At 37.1% G+C, this 15,178-nt stretch overlaps 1 protein-coding gene across 1 annotated transcript; it reads right to left on the bottom strand.

Annotated features, from left to right (window-relative positions):
• Window positions 1-446: 446 nt before the first annotated feature.
• On the bottom strand, window positions 447-15,165 carry TMX1 (thioredoxin related transmembrane protein 1). Its single transcript, XM_025443059.3, has 8 exons — window positions 14,886-15,165; window positions 11,664-11,779; window positions 10,095-10,140; window positions 7,772-7,900; window positions 5,810-5,855; window positions 5,614-5,715; window positions 5,436-5,502; window positions 447-2,239 (listed from the first exon to the last, which is right to left on the bottom strand). Exons 1-8 carry the CDS (start codon window positions 15,035-15,037, stop codon window positions 2,061-2,063), a joined length of 837 nt encoding a protein of 278 aa, XP_025298844.1. The 5' UTR covers window positions 15,038-15,165; the 3' UTR covers window positions 447-2,060.
• Window positions 15,166-15,178: the final 13 nt, after the last annotated feature.

Raw genomic sequence — 15,178 nt, 5'->3', positions numbered from 1 at the left:
TGTACACCCCTAGTGTGACAGAAAATTGATTATTCAGATGTCTAGAGTAACTGAAGAGTCACTGGAGAGATGCAAGAGTCGTGATGAAATGCAAGATGTTTTCTAAAATATCATGGCTCTACTTAGGCTACTTTAAAATTTTACTTTACTTTTTAAAATTTTTAATTTTTTACTTTTAAATATTCTACATACATAGTATTTTCTAATCATTTAAAAACTTAAAATCTATGCTGTGTATATGAGAACACTAGAAAACAGAATGCCTGATTAAGGAGCACTATTTTCCTCTATCATCTCAAGTAACAGAAAAAGAGGTGTATGACTCTAGCTTTTTGACTGTACAGATCAAGAACACACAGTGACACAACTATTCATCCGAACATCGTTAAATACAAAATAATTAGGCTTTTCTAAATATGCAACCAGAAATCACACTTGTCTCCAGCTTTAGTGAAGTGCTTAGAAAAGTTTATTTTGTGCTTAGACTATTTTTCTAAAGCATCACAAAATTATTATACATCCAAAACTCTTCAATGATAGAATGTTTAATATTCTAAAGGCAAGATCTTTCAGAAAAACTGTTGTACATTATGATACTGTGTAAGTCTAATGGAGTCACATAGCAGCAGAATCTAGACAAAAGGGGGCATCACAGAACTTTTCTATTACATAATGGACAAATGACTCATTCTGAGTTATGGTTTTTCCCCGTTTTGTAGGTAATACAGTTCTTATTTCCACTCATCACACCTCACTGCTTTTGCTGAAAGGTGAAAACTCTGTGCTGTAGCTGTCTGAGGAGTAAAAACATATTAAATGTCCCATCCTGCTGATGCTCACCTGTGAAATACTACACAATAAAAAGTACAGCAGAATATGGATTTTGTGTGTTCATAAACTTAAGAATGCTATGATTTTTAAACATCAAACATGTACAGCCTTTGTAAAATCAATTAAGAACTTTCTGTGTGAGGACAAATGTGCATTGAAAATATACACTGAGATACTTTTTCCTGAGTAGAATGTTAACTTTATTTTATATCAAATTAAGTTTCTATGAATTTTCAAAATGTAAAATATCAAAGCTTTTCCTCAACACCAAATAAAAATCAGGAATGTTCACTTTCATATTAAAAAGAAAATTCAAGTAGAGGTTCAGTAGAATGTTATAAAACCTGAAATGAATGGCCAAAATTTTAAATTATTAGTAGATAGCTCTTCAATTTTAAGAATCCTGCAGTAAACTTCAGTTTGAAACAACAAAAAAAGAACCATTTATTAAAGAATGAAAAACATTTCCAGAAAATTATCCAATTTGGAAAATGAAAAATGTAACCCATGGTAAAAAAAAATACAAATCATACACTGAACAGAAGGGGACAATAAAGGCAACCGACCTTTATAGGAATCAAGACAACACCATGGACTTATATAAAAACTTCCTAAATCAGTAGCATATCCTGTATTATCACATGTAGAAAACTAAAGCAAAGTAGTTTTTATTAGTTGCATAATCTAAAAATAGGAAGAAATTTTGGACTATATCTCTAAAATGACCAGAGTTGTCACTGAAATACACATTTCTTCAGACAATGGGCAAAGTTCCCATTTATGGGAAAATGTTCTTTTTTCACACAGTGAAACTGAGAAAAATCATATCAAATGAGAAATCTTCTTCTCCAAAGTAATCCTCTTAAGTATCTCAATAATGCAATATTTGGGAAATGTAATTGATCAACTCAGAAAACTTGAAACATTATTAACATACTCAAATCTTATTGCTTGGCACCAGATTTTTCAAAAATTAAAGAATTGTTTAAACCACCATACTGCTGTTCTTAAATCCTATTTCAAAATTTTTTACGTAGTATTACTTTCATTTTCTGAAGGTACTCCGTTCAAGTGCTACTTTTATTTTCTGAAGGTAGTCTGTTCAATCTAATGACAATCTAGACTGAACCTTGCAATGTACAAACAAGTCACAGTTCACTTCAAACCACAAAGAAATGATTGATCTTCTGTTTTTGCCAAAATAATATTACAACATTTAGAAAAATTAACTAGGATTTATCTGTGGCCAATGAAGTACCCACAGAACGTTGTCTTATGGCATTCTGTGGAAAGTCTTTGTTTGTTCCTTCTTTACTTCCAGCTTCCTCTTCTGAAACATCTTCTTCATCAGCCTCTTGTTCCTCCTCCACTTTTTGCAAAGGTTGAGAAGACTCTGGTAATAATTTTTCTTAAAGATAAAGACCAGATGGAATTAGGAAGTATAAACTTCCAGTTATAAAATAAATAAGTCACTGAGATGAAAAGTACAGCATACGGAATATGTAATAGCATTATATGACAACAGAAAATAACATCCACAGCGGGCATTAAAAAATAATAATAATAAAAATCAAGACCAGAAATAGGTTTTCCTTGATGTACTAGACTTGCACTAGAGTAAAATCAAGAGACAATTCATATGCCCATAAATTGCTTTGCCACTTTATCAATCCTAAATTTAGATTTCCAAAAGGGATATCTTTAGGAATAAACGACACCATAAAAATAAAAATTGGTTTGAAAAATCCACCTTACCAAATTCATTATAATTACCTGCCTGTTTATAAACTGAACTGACATTAATAAGCTAAAATTAATGCTGTGATTGTGGATGCCGTAAGAAAATACACTGCATTAAACAGAGCTATCTTAATTTTCTATTACATCTTCTAGCTGGGTGCCTGGGTGGCTAAGTGGCTAAGTGTCTGCCTTTGGCTCCGGTCATGATCCCACAGTCCTGGGACTGAGTCCCATATCAGACTCCCTGCTCCGCAGGGAACCTGCTTCTCCCTTTGCCTCTACTCCCCTCCCTCTCTCTGTCTCTCACTCATGAATAAATAAAATTTTTAAATCAATCAATCACTCTTCCAGTTAACAAGTACACTGAAATAAATCACCACTACCTTCATTTCAGTTCCCAGGTGAACAGGAATCAGACATTTACAATTAAAGGTTATATTCCTACCCAAGTTTTTTCAAGGAGTTTCACAAATGTTCTTCCTTACATATATAATTTTATTAAGATACAAATTACAAATAATATAATATACAAATCCTAAGTATCCAGCTCAATGAATTTTTTTTAAAGATTTTATTTATTTATTCATGAGAGAGAGAGAAAGAGAGGCAGAGACACAGGCAGAGGGAGAAGCAGGCTCCATGCAGGGAGCCCGACATGGGACTCGATTCCAGGTCTCCAGGATCATGCCCTGGGCTGAAGATAGCACTCAACCGCTGGGCCACCCAGGCTGCCCAGCTCAATGAATTTTCTGTGTTCACACATATCACATATATACCCTTTCCATTCTTTTAAAAAGACCCATTGATAGTTAACTTCAACTTAGAACACACCATGTTACTGAGATACAGAACACAGAATTGGGTCAATGAGCTTCAGTCTGTTCAGTGATCCTAGCCTGCCCCTAATCTTAGGTGATCCAGAAGAGAGTAGGGAGTTGCAAGGGTGTTAAGGCACAAGAAAACACTGGAAGAAATTACCACATGGTAGACAATGTTATTTGGTCTGGCATCCCTCCTTCTGTTGGGTTAAGAGCCCCTTCTCTGTGCCACATCCCATGTAGCAGTGGTGAGCACTACAGTATGCAACAGCAGTTCTCCACCAGGGGTGATTTTGCTGTACTCTGCCCCCATCCCCTATTCCCCACCTCCTGGCCAAAAGAACACTTAGCAATGTCTGGAGATATCTTTGGTTGTCACAACTAAGGAGCAGTGCTACTGCCAACCAGTGGGATGCTACCAAACATTCAACAACATACAAAAGACAGTCTGTCACAATTAAAAATTATCCAGTCTAAAAGGTGAGAAGTGTTCAGGCTGAGAAACCCTGGTTCAGAGTGACTGTTCCAAACAAGTGAACTCTCTCTATACTAGTGGAGTACACGGGAATTTTTCTAAAAGATAGGTGGGTGTAAGAAAAAAATGTATCTCCTTCTTACTCTGGATTGTGAACTACGGCTCTCTTAATCATCTTATGCTAAGGACTGGAAAGAGCCAAAAATGAAGCAAACTAAGGCATAGAAAACTAAGCAATTCAGAAACACATCTTAACATTTGAGCCCTAGAATCCAACCATCTCTGCCCTCAAGACTTCTTTGCTATCTGAAGCAATAAACTTCCATTTTGCTTAAAGTTAGACTGAGGTAGGTCTTACCTAGCAACTCAAAATCTAAGTTAAACACACATACTGGAAAACAACTCAAATCATGTGGCCGGCTATAGAGGGCGCAGTATCACATTAAAGTATGGGTTAATATCTATCAGTTGTGCCACAGATTACTTAAGAGACAAACTGTTGTTAGCTTTAAGGGTTTTTAAGTGGTATAAACATTACATGTACATTCACCAACTTTTATCATTTTTTTATTCAACAACTTTTAAATGGTCTTTTAAGTAATCTGTGCTTGCATTTCTTTCTTACAGGTCAGTGGCTCTTGTTTAAAATGATTCCTTTCCCTGTATATGTCCTTTTCATTACTGATGTAATGATCTAAGAAATGAAAAGATAATCTGTCAATTATCAGCAATCTCCACTGATTTCAACTGAAGAGTTCTGATCTCAAAATATCCTAAGTCATGAAAGGCAGCACGATGAAAATGTCATGCCAACAGTCTAATTTAGGCTCTACTCTCTACTCTGTCACTTCTGTGTGACCCTGGGAAAATAGTTCACCTCTCTGAGCCTTACGTTCCTCAACCACAAAATGGAGAGGGTATCACTTATGAAATCTAGAGAGTTGCTGAAAATTGAATGGGATGGCACAAAATGAAAGTTCTTTATAAACAGCAAACAGGAGTGCTTCCAAATCAGTATAATTCTCAAGATTAAAATGCATGTTTGAGAAGCAATTATATGAAGACAGACATCAGTGAATACTTCTAATTATATAAATTCATCTTGTAGTACAGTGTCAATGCTAATCCTAAATCAGCTATTTTTCCAAAAGCCTACCATAAAAACTTAACTTGGCTAGCATACAAAGAAAAATTTTAAATGTGGTCACTATAATAATGAATGACTTCAAGAGTAGAATATATTCAACCTTTTCTCATTCAAGTATACTCAAATGGATCCATGAATATCATGGAATTTTCAAATAAAATGACAATAGACCAATGTCATTAAATATCTACAAGTTATATGCACTGTTAAAATTATCCACATTATAAAAGCCAAGAAAATAACTATGTTCCAAAACCCACCAGGCTGTCATTCTTACACAGAGTAAGTGTCTCCCAGTTCCGTCCAAAATAATCTACCATTCATATTTAGAATGCTAAGCTGGAAGGGCAATCTGTTATGTGTGTGATTATGTTCACAGAAATGAACAGAATTATAGCAAATAAACATTTAAAAATATACTTACTGGAAGGGTATGGCTGAGGTCTGCGCCTTTTTGAAGGAAAAAGGCAATCTGCCACAAATATCATACACTGCAAAAATAAATACAAGAAATTCAAATGTATATAACAGAGCTAGTGTAACTACATTAAATTATCAGATTTAATTTTTTTTCCCTAGTACTCTGAAAATGAAATACTTACAAGTCCTAGTAATAGTCCTGAAAGCAGAGTTGCTAAAGCAAAAACTGTATATGATCCCCAAACTGGTAACCCCAGGTCTTCAATAAAATAGTTATGGCAAGTCTAAAACAAAAAGAAAAAAATAAACTAAAAACCTAGTTGTTTAGAATAAAAGTGTCAAAAATGTTTAAAATAGAAATAAAACTTTAGCCCATACCCGGATCCACATAGACAGCTGAAAGAGTGCAGACATACTACTCATCCTGAAAGAAAGGAGAGGGGAATCAGAAACTGAGTAAGACACACAGCTTAGAAGTACAATATGTGCATATCTATACCTTCTACCTTTCAGTCAAAATTTCCCCATCATGACAGATTTTATTGCTGGTGTTAATCCTCCAAAGCATGAGCAGAGAAGGGAGCCTGAAGGGAGAACTGGGAGCACTTGTTGAACTGATCCTGCCCACCTAAGAATTATCCCCCTTTTGTATTAAAAATAAATCTTACAATAGCATTAGTTTGATATCATTTAATGATATACAAAGAAACTACATAGGAGGGCAGCCCCGGTGGCGCAGCGGTTTAGCGCCACCTTCTGGGGCGTGATTCTGGAGGCCCTGGATCTAGTCCCACATCGGGCTCTCTGCATGGAGCCTGCTTCTCCCTCTGCCTGTGTCTCTGCCTCTGTGTGTGTGTGTGTGTGTGTGTGTGTGTGTGTGTGTGTGTGTGTCTATCAATAAATAAATAAATAATCTTAAAAAAAAGAAACTAGATAGGAAATAAATGCTAAGTAATAATATAAATAAAAATAATAATTATTTTCACATAAACCCAAGTAGCTTAGATGGGAAGTTAGAAAAAGGCATGCTCCAAAACTAAGAAGGGTTTGTACCCAGAAACCCTGTTTTCCCCCAGCGGAAAAGTGTTGCCACTAACACATGAACTAATTCACACCTAAGCCAGAGTTCCTGGATGCAGGATGGTCTTACCCACTGCCAATCATTGGGTAGGTGAATCTAATGACACAGGAAGTGCCTCTTTCAGTCCACCAGTAAAAAAGGCATGGACTGCTCAATTCAACAGAGACTTACAAGCTACTGGAGAGGGGAAGAGTCATTTACAAGATTTCAAATTAACAAAAATCAGTTGCATTTTCAGTTCAACCCAGAAAGGTGATTCAACCACATTGCTTCTCCTGTTTGAACTGCAAAATGGGAACAGGAACAAGGAACTGAAACATAAAGCACTGTTGTAGCCTCACTGTAGTTAGCACTAATTAGGCTCTATCAGGAATATCAGGTGCCTTAATTGGGTTGGCATGATGGTTCAGTAGGGGGAATTCTGAGAGCTACAGGACAAGTGAATTCAGAGATTATCACAGGAAAGGTGTCAGGAAAAGGTGGTAAAGACAAAATTCTACTTTAAAATACTGCCTAGGGTTGATCTTTTGTCCACTCCCAGAATCCAGAGCATTTTTATCTCTTATACCATTGGTGTAACAACCCCCCCATCCTTCAAGAGCAAGTGTGGTAAGAGGACAGGAAGAAACAGATTGGCCACACCAGGATGACTCCATGGGGACCTCAGCAAAACTCAGTATTTCTGGATGTCTCTCAAATGATGTGTGAGGCCTTATACACCAACAGCTAAGAGGAAATATGCTAGCTATCTCCAGGTATTACTACTCCATTGCCTAGCTATACATAAAGCCGAGTGGTTATTCATGCCATTAAGATCATTGTTCATCTATACTATTCAACCAAAAAATTACCAGATGGGTAGAATAATTCAATCACATGAAGAACTGAAATCTAAAGACGGCAAGAGGAGATACATGTCTGAGGCTTCTCATTCAAAGAATAAGTTCAAATGATAACTTTACCCATTATACTGTTCAGGAAGACTGATTAGTTTTTGATGATACAAATAACCATGATCTACAAAGCTAAAATATTCCTGAAAAGGCTTTCAATTCTAGTGAATGCCTCCTTCTAGCTTAACAAGGATCAAAGTATCGGACTTAAAAGAAAAAGCCAAACTAAAAATATCACAGTAAATATGAATGTACTGTTAAGGGTCCAAGAATTAAAACTCAGTATGAATGCTTTATTTCCACAAAATGTAATTATCTGGTCCAACTGATTCTGAAATAAATAATAGAAAAATCCTTCATACTTACAGAACAGAACCTGGACCAAACCATGATGAAACCGGTTCAATACTTTTCCACTCTTTCTCACTTATGAAGTTTATGAAGTCCTTCTTAGTCCTTGGGCCTTGATAGCGCCTAAATTCACCATCTTTACAACTAAAGAGGATCAGAATTACATATTAAACAGAACCAAGTAGGTAAAGTTTGTGTTTGTTTTTACTATTTCTTTAACATCATTTTATAATCAATCCTTATATTCAGAATCATTAGTAATGCATAAGTAACAAATCATACTAACTGCCTACTCATAACATCTTAGCTCCAAATTTAAACAATGGGGTTATAAACAATCATAAGCCTTAAGACTATTATTACCTTTCCAAATAATAAAACTATGAAACACAGTAGTTATATGTCAATTATAGCTCAATAAATGTGTAACGCACATATTAAAAGGATGACTGCATGAAAAGTTGTGAGAATAGTGTCTGGCACTTATTATTAGCCACTTTTAAGCTATATAGGTTAAAAATTTAAGGCATTTTTCTGGTATTTTCAGCCCTAATCACATCATTTTAACTGTGCTACTATGAAGTCCTGGAGGGATCTGTTCGTGTTTCCTTTCCTCTTATTTTACTGTCTGCTTTGCATTCTTCCTGACAGCCACCTCCCCCTTCCCATTCCCAATGTATGAAGTTCTCATAGGTTCAAAAATGTTCTCCCTGGTCCCACATCTTTACTATTTTCAAGCTACCCTAAATAATACTGCCAGTCCAACCCTATATAATACTTTTATTTTTATTGCTTAAGTGCAAAAACCTTCGAAAATTCCCTACCTATAGTAGGGTTAGAGGATCCTTTAGCCATCCAGAGCCAAAGACCACAAGGAGGCCCCCTCTCAAAAAATACAGTTTTGTAACGTCAATGGCATTTGAGCTGTTTTTGAGGAATAGGTAGAAGTTCAACAGGTGAAAGAATGGGCATGACAAACAATGTGACTTAAAAAAAAAGACAGGAAATTCCAGATAAGTTCAGGGGATGTTAAGAAGTGAGAAGGAAAATCAAAGACAGTGATTTGAACCAGTTAGGGGGCATGTGGAGAAAAGAATTGAGTGAAAATGGACAGTAGTACTTACAGAGACATAGAACATGTGTATGAACAGGCACAAAGGGAGTAGGGAAGAATACAAAGGTATAGGGAAACAGACATAAACATGAAAAAAAAAAGTTGACAAAGAAAAGCGAGATACACACAAAAAACTGTCAACTTGCTTTCATGACTTTATATGAGAAGAGAAGTACCTCCTGGCATTCAACTCACCAGCTAGATGAACTTTACCTTATAGGGCAGGTCAGGCATACCTCAGAGATATCACAGTACCACCCCAACCACCCCAGTAAATCACAACAAAGCAAGTCACAAAACTTTGTGGTTTCCAAACACATATAAATATTTACTGTACTGTGGTCTACTAAGTATACCTTCCTTAAAAAATACTTTATTGCTAAAAAATGTAACCCATTAACTGAGCTTTCAGTAAGTTGTAATCACTTATTACAGACCACCCATAAGAAATAGAGTAATGAAAAAATCTGAAATATTGCAAGAATTACCAAAATGTGACAGAGACCCAAAGTGAGCAAATGCTATTGGAAAAATGGTACAGATTAGCTTGACACAAGGCTGCCACAAACCTGCAATCTGTAAAAATCGCAGGATCTGTGAAGCACAATAAAATGAGGTGGGCCTGTATAGACTTGAGATTTCTGATCCCCAGTTTAGAAGAGAAATTCAAACTAAAAGACGTGATACTGAAGACTACATAATCTTGTTCATTCTTACTTAGCACTCAACCGTTTCACTTACTACTGTCTGAAGATTGAGCTATAGCCCTTTCATAGCTAATTTTTGAACATATCAGATTCATGAGACTATTTATGACTGTTCATGAGATTATCCAAAGGGTAGAATGCTTATTTCTGCACTCTTTGGAAAATTCAGGGTTGCATCTACATCCCTGTGATGAACCAGGAACCACCCTAGCCCAGTGATTTTTCTGTTACCAGACTTTCTACAGGACTTAAACACAACTCTGGGCTCATCATCATTTACTATACTATTTGGTATCACATCATGTCATATGAACATAATCCTCCAAAATAATTACAAAGCTCTGAGACCAGGGACTGTCTCATACATCATCCATCTATCTAGAGACACCTTGGACAGCACTAAGGGCAAAATAAGCCTTACTGAATATAATGCTGTTTAATCCAGGCCAGAGGCCTACTATTCTGATTATGCTATGTCGAATCCTTCTCCGTAACTACAGAATCTTCAAATACTTACTGATAAATAGTAGGAAGAGCAGTTATGATAAATCGTCCACTCAGCCCTAAAAATTATAAAGATTAGAAATCAATACAAGAAAGAACACACAGCAGGTTTTATATGAGCCAACAATCACTTGCTAAAAAGTTGATTCTCAATTATTTAAATATTAATGGGGAAAGCATATGAAATCATACCTAAAAATAGTTGAGCTTTGTAACAATAAAAAAAATCCTAATTATGTACTTAAAGCAACTTTAAAAATCAATACTATTGCGCAGTATCTCAATTACAAGTACGTAATGCTTAAATATCGAAGGTATCTGTGAATATATATATTAACATTTGATCAATTATACCACTGTGTGGTATAATTATAAGACTACTAGCAATGAGTAATGGGAGAGCACAATATAACAGTAATCTTAGGTCTAAATCAAATGAGGAATCCCTGGGTGGCTCAGTGGTTTAGCGCCTGTCTTCGGCCCAGGGTGTGATCCTGGAGTCCAGGGATCGAGTCCCATATCAGGCTCCCTGCATGGAGCCTGCTTCTCCCTCTGCCTGTGTCTCTGCCTCTCTCTCTCTCTCTCTCTCTGTCTCTCATGAATAAATAAATAAAATCTTAAAAAAATAATAAAATAAAATAAAGTTGCATTTGACATTCAAAAAACAAAGGCAGAGTCAATGTGTTATTAAAAATGGAAAATATTTAAAAAATGGAAAATATTTTGAACCTTTCATAAGGTGAGCAATAACAGCTAACATTATTAACCATGTTAGGCAGTAATATAACTAGAGTTTAATCTATGCCTCAGTTTTCTTATGTGTAAAATGGGGATATTACCTATCTCACAAGGTTGTACAGAACTATATGTATAGGATAAACGCAAAACACTTGGAACAATATCTGTACCAGGTAAGTGCTCAATAAATATTAGCTATTATTACCATCTGGGATGGGAACAAAGTCAACAACCCAAGTTTATTGTGACCAAGAACAGGTAAGATAAAGCTGGTCTAAAAAAAGAGCATCCATCTGTAAGAGTAGGGCGTGCCACTTGTTCAGGGGGCCATGTCAGGAGTATATTTGACCCCATAACCATGAGATCTTTGTATTAAAAGGTATTAAATTTGAAACCCAATTAAAAGATCCAGATCACTTGTCAGGAAATGTGCCCTTGGCTCTATATAGAACCTCAACCACATGCTCCTTATTCTGAAGCTTGGTATGGATGCAAATGACAGCTTGGCCAATGTCCACCTAAACCACAGTATTCTAGGATTTCTCAAAGGCATCTTACCACTAGTCTGGGGCCTGGGATAAGAAGGGAAAAAAAGATCAGATCAGAGGCTCTTATATGGGCAAGAATGGGAAGAAGGCAATGTCTCCAAGGTCCCTTAGAGCAATACAATCTGCTTTCTGCAGCCACTGCACAAGGATCCCTCATCGGGGAGGTAGTTGAGCTTAAGTAGCATAGTCAGTTACGTTTTCAAAATCTAAGGAAAAGTAGTTAAAACCAAGTGATGTGGCAAACAGGATGAACATATTAACCCAATCTGCAAAGACTAACCACGGACTTACAGTACCTGGCTGCTCTGTGACATCTACTTTTGCAACATTAACCTCAAGATCTTCTCCCCATTCAGCAAAACTTTCCCATTCTGGTTGAAGATTCTGACAAGCAGGACACCATGGAGCATAACTAAGAAATATAGTTTAAAAAAAAAAAAGTTAAGCACCATATGACCACACAGAGAAAAAAATTCTTGTGAAGAATATTTCATACTAAAAACAATACAGCAAAATGATTAATTTTGTGAAGATAAAAAAGTTTTAATTGTGGGTCAAACATTCTGGAAATCAAAACTCTTAACTGATAACACTAATCACAGAAAAGTAATTATGAGAGTAAGTTCTTAAGACACAAAAATAAGTTCTTAAGACACAAAAGTAAGTTTCTAAGTTCACATGCAAAAGAGCTCTTTAAAAACCTTTGAATTTCTCGGATGCCTGGGTGGCTGGCTCAGTGCTTGGGTTAAGCATTTGCTTTGCTTTCAGCTCAGGTCAAGATCCCAGGGTCCTGGGATCCAGCCTCCAGTCAGGCTCCCTGCTCAGCAGTAGGAAGTCGACTTCTTCCTCTGCCCCTTCCCCCACTTGTGTGCGTGCTCTCTCTCTCTCAATAAATAAATAAAATCATTTAAAAACAAACAAACAAAAAAAAAAAAACCAAAACCTGTAAATTTCTCTATAAGTATGTGGCCATTGGAAACCTAAAAACCAAATTTGGAGCTCACCAGTTTTAATAATTTGCACTACAGGAGTCACAAATGAGAAAAATAGGAACTCCCCAGGGCTGAGGTGAACAAGGAAATGTAGGCCCCTACTTAATGGAGAATAATCACCAGCAAGACCACCAGGAAGCAATTTACAGCTTGGTAGCAAGGTCTAGCTTTTATTTAAAATTAGCTGAAAATCTGTATTTATACAAAAATGTTACCTCAAAACTTAACTAAGATACAAACAGTAGGCAAGCCAAACAAAATTCCTTTTGCCAGCCCTTGGTCAGCCAGTTTCTAAGACCTCAGGTTTACAAATCTATGGGTAAGTTTATTAGCTTTTTAATTACTCCTCAGACATTCAGCATCTTTCAAGGCCCTGATTTTCCCCCAGGATTTTATCATCTTTTAATTTGAGTTTTAAAAAAATCAGTTTTTTTTTTAATGTAACCAAGAATAAAAAATCAGTTTTTTTAATGTAACCAAGAATAAAGCCTGTACTTGTTGAACACAAGAGTAGTTTCTACATTTCATTATATCTGAAATTACTTTATGAAAATAAAATTCCTGAAAGTAATTGGCACTGTGGAACAAGACTAGCACCATACATGAAAGGGAAAGCCCTTAACAAGAGATTGTATTTCAATGAAAATATCTCTGTAACAAAACCGATCAAGATGGATGTAATGCAGATAACAGACTTGTAATATGAGCTGACTATCATTAGGACTAGAAGGATCTATCCCCTTTTCAAGTTCCTCTTGTTTCTTAGGTGCTTTTTAAAATCTTAACCCCAAATTCAGTAAGCTAAAGGAAAAAAATAAGTACAATAATATAGTCTAATTTCACTGAGTTCTAATTCAAATCCCCTAATAAACTTTTGACCACTATATTTATAGTTTAAGCAAATGAGTTAAAAAACAACTTCAAAAAAAAAAAAACTTCAAGTACCACTTGTCTGTATTTTGCACATAAATTCATAATAACTATTGTTTTAATATTCATGAAACTGTAACTATTTTATTGGCACAATCTAAAATAAGTCATTCATGTCAATAAAAACTAAATGTTGTCCTTGGTTATATTTCCTCTGCCCTGTAGCTTCAAAGGTGCCTGAAAATCCATTTCACTAAGTTACAGATTATATGTATACTACATAAACACTTCCCCCTAACTTTTCCTTCATATAAACGTTCTATGCCTTTTTTGATTTTATAACTCAGGAGTTACTGATTTGGCCTTCTGCGGTCTCCTTTAGGGACATCTACCTCCATCCATCAACTGGCAACCTAAGGATACAGGAAATCACTCACCTGAACTGTTTTAAAGAAGGGGGCTATTCTAACAATTATTGCATACCTACTCTTAGGCTCTGAAAACAGAAAGGAAGCCAGTATAACAGTACTGGACCACATTAATTAAAGCCTTTAGGCATTTCTCACTTGTAAAATGCGGGAAATAATACCTTATAGAATTTGTAGAGCATTAAACAGGATAATGTATACAAAGTGCGTAGCAGTGTCTAGCACACTTAACACTCATTAGTGTTTTTTTAATTAACATCACTAACACCACTATTATCAACAGTGGTACCATTATCATTATCATCACCACCACCACCAATCAGCAACTAAAGCAAAGGGAGGCAGTTTATTTTCTATCGATGCAGAAGGGACACTATTAGAGTCCCCACAGAAAAGTGATTTCCTCTGTACAGTAAATCATCATTTACGGGTGGTCTTAAGAGTTTACAATCACACTCATACATTAATTTTACTTTTTAATGAAATAACACTTGAGCCTGAGAGTAACAGCCCACCGTATTCAGTTCTTTGCAAAACACATCCAAAGGAAAATTGAGATGTGGAGAAAGTGAAACAAACAGACAACAACAACAACAACAACAAAAAACAAAGCAAAAGAAAATTTAACAACATTCCAACTTGAATTTACTCAGCACCTCAAATAAGAATATACTCAATCCATAAAATAAAACTTAAGATTAAAAAAAAGAGTCTCAAAAAAAAAAGTCTCAAATTCCAACACTATAAATGGACTTTTAAAGGATAATGAGAAGGAGAAGAGAGGTTCTGCTCAATTCACTCTTTTGTAAAGTCTGGTGAAAAGTTAAGTGAGAAGTTTGTGGAAGGATCGTGCTAAAATAGACAGCTGTAGGGGAGCTAGTCAGACCAACCACCTCCAGCCCAGTCGTGAGAAGCCGAGCGAGAATTCCCAGCGGAGCGCCGCCTCGGAGCCGCAGCACCGCGCGGGACACGCCCTTCGGGGGACACTCAACGTTCCCCGGTGAGAAACCAAGAAGGGGTGGGACCAAGCCAGCGGCGCGTCCGAATACGAGTTTAGGGATCCCGAAGAGCCAGGGGCGCCGGCTCCACGGCTCCGAGGGGGAGTACTGGGGAGCCCAGGGCCCGCAGGGCGTGGTGGGTGGAGGTGAAGTCTGGTGTCCAGACGTGGATCTAGGACGCGGACCTTCCGGCCCACCAAGGGGACCCGAGACAACCGCCCCACACTCACAATTCTATCATCCACTCTCCTTTCAGCAACTCTTTCCAGTTCTCGTCCGTGATGATGCGCACGTCGCTCCGCCGCCCGTGGGTCCAGGGAGCCCCCCAAACCAAGAGCAGCAACACCGCCACAGGAACCGCGGGACTCCCGGAGGGCATCATTCCTGCAGCGCGCCCACCCCACAGCAAGCGCGGCGGCCCCCACCTCTGCGCAGCCGCTCTCCACTTCCGCCCTCGCGGGCGAATCTGCTCATGCGCCTGACCGCGCGCGCTCCTGGGAACTCTCAATGCGCATGACAAGGC

This window comes from Canis lupus, chromosome 8 (assembly GCF_003254725.2).
Source record: "Canis lupus dingo isolate Sandy chromosome 8, ASM325472v2, whole genome shotgun sequence".
Lineage (NCBI taxonomy): Eukaryota > Metazoa > Chordata > Mammalia > Carnivora > Canidae > Canis > Canis lupus.
This window is presented reverse-complemented; position numbering and strand designations above follow the sequence as displayed.

Coding starts and splice junctions, on each gene's coding strand:
- TMX1 (XM_025443059.3), bottom strand. CDS start 15,037: ATGATGCCCTCCGGGAGTCCCGCGGTTCCTGTGGCGGTGTTGCTGCTC. Junction 11,780..14,885: donor GGAGAGTGGATGATAGAATT/GTGAGTGTGGGG, acceptor TATATTTCTTAG/TTATGCTCCATGGTGTCCTG. Junction 7,901..10,094: donor GCTCTTCCTACTATTTATCA/GTAAGTATTTGA, acceptor GATCCTCTTTAG/TTGTAAAGATGGTGAATTTA.